Below are 5,892 nucleotides of genomic sequence, written 5' to 3'. Positions count from 1 at the left end.
ACTTTCTGCCATATAGAATTTCAAATAGGATCTTGCCCGAACTTGCTTGGAAGCTATTGTTGTAGGAGAACTCGACATAAGGGAGACAATCTTCCCACTTCATACCGAAAGAGATGACACAAGCCCTAAGCATTTCTTCGAGAATTTGATTGACTTGCTCGACTTGTCCACTTGTTTGAGGATAGAAAGCTGTGCTGAAGCGAATGTTGGTGCCCATGGCCTTCTGGAAGGAGTCCCAGAACTTAAAGTGAAAATGCTTTCGCGGTCTGAAGAGATCAATTGCAGAATATCATGCAAGGAGACAATTCTGGAGGTGTATAGCTCTGCCAACTGAGCTGTTGTGATAGATTCTTTGATTGGAAGGAAATGAGCCACTTTTGTAAGCTTGTTAATGACAACGAAAATAGCATCATTCCCATGCTTGGCCTTAGGAAATCCAGTAACGAAGTCCATTTTAATATGATCAAACTTCCATTGTGGAATAGCAAGAGGTTGGAGGAAACCAGCTGGTCGTTGGTGTTCTGCTTTCAACCTTCGACAAATATCACACTCATTCACGAATTGAGCAATCTCTCGCTTTATTTGAGTCCACCAATACGAACTGCCTAGATGAATAGAAAGGAGAGAACTGTGCGCTTCGTTCATTATGACCTTCCTTAGATCACCTTTAGGAACCACAATCCGGCCTCGAAGAATAAAATGTCTTTGTCATCAATGCGTTAGCACTTGTATTTGGGTAAGCCCTTATATCATGTTTCACCTTCTTCACCATGGTGTCAAGGAGTGGTGCCTCACGAATTTGATCTTTCAAAGTTGGAGTGACTTGAAGGTTGGCAAGACACTACAAGAAATATGTCAACTTGCGACCATCACTATTGGTCACTAAAAGGTCATTGTTTTTCATTTGCGACCTTTTTGCAACCAGAAATAGATGGTAAAAAGTTGGCGGTCGTAAACTAAAATTAGCGACCTTCTTTGTGATATGTAAAAGGTCGTTGGTTCCACGACCAAATTTTTGGTCACTAGCAACCTCCCCAGGCCACGTAGGGATCCAGCGTGGCAAGCTGACGTGGATAAGAATCAGCCCGGTCCGATTCGACGCTTTACATGGGCCAAGCCCAACAATTCAGCCTATTTGTGTTTTTCTGTCAATTTTTGGTTAGGTTCGTGGGCCAAGCCCAATATTGCAGCCTTTTTATTTTCAGGGTCGTGATCCTTTTTTGGACCATTTCTTTTTTAGTTCGCATCTATTTCTCAATTGGGCCTCGGCCTTTTTACAGTCCATTTCCTTAGTTTTAGTTTCGCGTGAATATTATTTGGAAAATCGCCTTTTTATATGCCAAATACTATTGGGTCCCACTTGTCAGGTTCTAATTAAAGATAGCCAATGTTTCAATTTCCACACAATTATTTCAGTCAAAACAGCAAACAAATGAGAATTATCAAACCAAATGCCAATTTCCGCTAATAGCACAATCTTTACATAATTCATTTCACCATTACATGTGATACTACTACAAATACACTCCAGACTTGTTCACTTTCAGGCTGGAGCTCTTTACATGAGAGGAAACACCATTTCTGGATATGTCCGTACAGGATGAACAAAGGCATCTAACAATTAACCAACAGAGTTAGAAACAAAATAAAAACAAATATAGAAAGCAGCTAGGGACTAAATCATGAAGCATCTCTACATGTAACATGTAACCATAATAACCACAAGGACTAGCTGTTGCACGAATACCAAAAGTTCCAGAAATGGCGCACGACACGAACGATTTAAGATAACAAGACATATGTTCTACACTAATTTTACACAAATCATTATCAATTACAATTTACAACAGACTTAAAACAAAACACCATAGCTTCTGCATCACATAGGGAATCAACACAATAGTATATGTCATGGCATCATGGCCCATCGACCAAAGAACAAAAGAAAATAATGGGATAGACCAAAGACTTATCTAGTCAGAGAGGATATCATTGATGCAGTTGCAGCATGGCTACCTCAAGACTATGAATGTTGTGCCATGGCCGGGGTTGACGCACTCTAGCAAGGTAAGCATCATGGCCTCATCGGGTCTGCGAGAATAAGAAAAGTATTAGCTATACTGCCTAGTAGGACTAGCTAGCATCCAGAGCATGCATTGACTGGACACATATTCCCATTAACAAAATGAAAAGAGTATCATCAGGATCATTACCTTCCCTCTTGTTGAAGTAGCAATGTCGTTCTTTCTGCTCCATGGCTAGCCTAAACAAAACAGCCTTGAAAAATAGAAAGAAGTCTCAGGTTTATCAACCACAGCAAAACAGCAGTGTGACCTGAAGAAGAATAGAAAGAGGTCTCAGGTTTATCAAGCACAACAAAACAGTAGTGTGACCATTAGTCATAGAACTGAATATAAAACAAAAGAGGTCTCAGGTTTAGACTGAAAAGGAAAAGCTAGTTATGCATGATGTCTCAGGTTTAAACAAAAGATCAAGACCACAATTTTAACAAGAGATGTGTAGTCAGTCCAATTGAACAAGATCTGGACAGTAGCATTATGAGTACTTAAGTGGAGATGTAGCAGGCAATCAAATGAAGCAAGTTAACTATTTGCATGGCATTCACCATAGTAGATAGTACTAACCCCAGTACACATGTATGCAGAAATGATTTGCTCAAACAATGGCTAACTGAATTCACAATGAAGGAAATTTGGACTCGAGCTTAGTCAGTCCAGCATAATCCATGCTACCCAACCACCTCCATTTATACAGTTGTTATTCTTTATCTTATCAGCCATGCCTATGCAGGAACTGAAAACCAGAACACATGTCTGCAGAAGTGAAAATTGCTGAAACAATGGCTAAATAAGAGATGCTACTCATCAGCAGAACTTGTTGGTCGTGTACGTTGTCATAGTAAAGCAGAAGCCTCTTGAACTCGAAGGCCTATAAAATAAAATGGATAAGTCAGATTGATTACTGTAGGTGCAACACATTTTCTGGAAGAGGCATAAGCATGACATGAAATAGATGTAGTATCATCACTACATGAAAGGAGCATTATACTTGGAAGGAAAAAACAACATTCTATCACCAAACAAACACTACCTGACAGGAAACTATGCATTTCGTCCTTGTATCCATTAGTAGCAGGTATTCAGCATCCTGTTTTTATCTGTCTAAAAATCAGCATGGCAACTTTGTACATGACTCAATCTTTGAGCATGGCAAAAATTATCCTAACTCTATGATGGTACCACATAAACTTGTATATGGCCGTCGATAGTGAAACTCCAATCACAAAATCAGCTATGCGTCTACTGCGTCAAGGCATGACATCGCAAAAAAATTCAGAAGATGGACCAAACAAATATAAATGAAGGTTCAGCAATAGGCTACCTGTAGAGAAATGAATCCAACAGCGGGGTCTTATGCTGTGCGTCACCATGGTGATCTAGCTCGAGCAGAGGCTGTGGCGTTGCCACGGCGAGATCCCTGTTTGGGCTTGCATGAGCAAATCAGGGCACGCCTCCGTCACACCATCAGCCTCTACCTACAGTAAGTGTTTGTAGTGTGAGGCCATGGATGCATTTGTCTGAATTTGTGTGTGACTGTTGCTCATTACATGCTGTGGTGGCAAGCAACAGTTACTACCATTTGCAGATCAAAAAGGACCACTCTCTATATATGCAACAATTATATGCTAGAATATTAGCCATGCAAACATATTCATTCATTCCCCTCGAGCCCCTCAAGCTGCACCTCAAGCTCTATCAGCAGGTATTAATACTTAAATCTATAGATTTACCATCCCTTTCTCAGTTATAGCATATAATAGAAATCCAGCAACATAAATAAGCACATATCATTTTTTTTATGATAGCCATTGGGCTTCACAAGTATATGAAAGAAACAAACATTTTTCAGTTAACATACAACAGAAACATTTCGACAACAGGAGTGGGCACAGATCAGTTTCCTTTTTCATGTTTTGAATGGTCATACGGAATCAGAGGCATCCTCTTGCCTGTCTATCAGGAGCCTAGGAACCATATCACTGCAGCTAAACATCACAAATACAGTGCCCCTAGGCGAAATTCAGAATTCCTCAACACCAATACTATACCCACCCAGCCTTCCTCTCACACAAATTCAGAATTCCTCTCAGGCAGCACATGCGTAGCGCAAGGGAGATGTGGGAAATTAGCACGTAATTTCTGTAGCAACATGGCTAATAGAGAGAGAAGAGGGGAATGAATGAATATTAATACCTGCTGATAGAGCTTGAGGTGCAGCTTGAGGGGCTCGACGTAGTCCTCGAAGCCGAGCGTGCCCATGGACCAGATCAGGTCGTCTCCGTTGATGGTCTTGCGCTTCTCCTTCACGCACTTGTCGCTGGCCCTGCGGCGCCCGGGATCACACACGAGTGTGCTCGTACCAGAGCGGCTCACCATGTCCCCGCGCTTGTTCTTGAGGGCGCAGGTGACGCGGGCCCACCGGATGGCCACCAGGCGCAACCCTCCGCCGCCTCCCCCCTCGCCGGCCTCCGCGCCCTCGCCCTCGTCATCCTCCGCAGGCGCGAGGAGGGCGCACCCGGCCCCCGCAGCGACAACCCGCAGGAACAGCACGCGGCGAGGTGATGAGAAGAAGTCGGCGGTGTCGCCCCATGGCGCGCCACTCGTGTTGCTCCTATGGATGCGCGGTGGCGAAGATGGGCGGCAAAGGTAGGGGAGAGGGATGGGAGGGAGGGTGCACACCGGCGCGAGCGGAGAGGGAGGCTATGAGCGGAGAGGGAGGCGGATCTCGATCTGGAGCAGCGGTGGGAGGCGGCTGCAAGGGATAGCGCTAGGGTTCGTGTGCGGGGCTGTGGGCCGGGCTTCGTGGGGTGAGAGGGTGTGTGATTTTCTGTTTTAGACAGAGGGGAGTGAGGGAGAAAGGGGTATCATCGGATCCGGGAGCACTTTACGGCATTGGAGACGCGATCCGCGTGACAATCCCATGGACCAATCAAAATTCAATACACGTTAAGACTATTTAAATTGATCGTAATCGATTAAAAATAAGGTGTTGAATCATATAAACAGTTTTATGATATGAGAAATTCAAAAAAAAATAAAAAAAATTCTCATTATGTCAGCAAATCTGACCTAGTTTTTAGGAAAACTAACAAACTTGGAATTGGAATAAGGCAAATATCTTTAAAAAGTGTTATGAGAAATGAGTTTTTAGAAAAAAAAACCATTTTCTATTTTCGGAGTGAAAAAAATCTTTTTTAGAGAAGAATCTACCAAATATTTGTTTCAAAATGGCATGACACCATTTTTCAAAACTATAATACATCATTTTATGTACAGTTGACCAAATCTTAACATATAAAATGTTTTCGATCCACCTCTCATCAAAAAGACGAGTTATGTTTCCAAAAAGAATCTACCTGGCCATTATTTTGTTTTTCTTCTATCTTTTCACATAAAAAATAAAAAAGATGATCTCATATTGTGCACAAGGGTGCATCTTGGAATTCCAAGCAATGTTGCCTAAGGGAGTTTTTATTTTCTTTGCACAGAAAATTCATTTTCCATTTTTGAGTGCCCGAGATGAGTTTTTTTTGTGAAGGGCCTACCATATATTTGTTGCAAAATTGGACCAAATCAATTTTCTAAAATACTAGGCCATATTTAATTCGCAATTGATCAAATGGTTGGGTTTCAAAATCTTTGATCCATCTCTGGTGAAAAAGACAAATTTCTACCGATTCAATAGTAAGCGGGTCAAATTTGAACTGTAGCTACCTCATAGTTTGCTCTTTATTTTTTCTAAAAATCATTTATAGGTACATAAGTATCTATTTAATCAGAGAAACATCAAAAGTTTTTTAAGATTCAACCA

At 41.8% G+C, this 5,892-nt stretch overlaps 1 protein-coding gene across 10 annotated transcripts; it reads right to left on the bottom strand.

Annotated features, from left to right (window-relative positions):
- Positions 1-1,753: 1,753 nt before the first annotated feature.
- Positions 1,754-4,922, bottom strand: LOC125546825 (nuclear transcription factor Y subunit B-4). 10 transcript variants are annotated; one of them, XM_087546978.1, is made up of 6 exons: positions 4,275-4,922; positions 3,403-3,556; positions 3,112-3,178; positions 2,911-2,949; positions 2,214-2,334; positions 1,754-2,091 (listed from the first exon to the last, which is right to left on the bottom strand). In XM_087546978.1, exons 1-2 carry the CDS (start codon positions 4,455-4,457, stop codon positions 3,458-3,460), a joined length of 282 nt encoding a protein of 93 aa, XP_087403104.1. In that variant the 5' UTR covers positions 4,458-4,922; the 3' UTR covers positions 1,754-2,091; positions 2,214-2,334; positions 2,911-2,949; positions 3,112-3,178; positions 3,403-3,457. The 10 variants fall into 10 exon arrangements, with proteins under 10 accessions (XP_087403104.1, XP_087403105.1, XP_087403101.1 ...); XM_087546979.1 differs by having other exon boundaries at positions 3,112-3,168; XM_087546975.1 differs by having other exon boundaries at positions 2,214-2,949.
- Between the last annotated feature and the right edge of the window lie 970 nt (positions 4,923-5,892).

Source organism: Triticum urartu, chromosome 3A (assembly GCF_056163025.1).
Source record: "Triticum urartu cultivar PI428250 chromosome 3A, HENAU_Tu73, whole genome shotgun sequence".
Lineage (NCBI taxonomy): Eukaryota > Viridiplantae > Streptophyta > Magnoliopsida > Poales > Poaceae > Triticum > Triticum urartu.
This window is presented reverse-complemented; position numbering and strand designations above follow the sequence as displayed.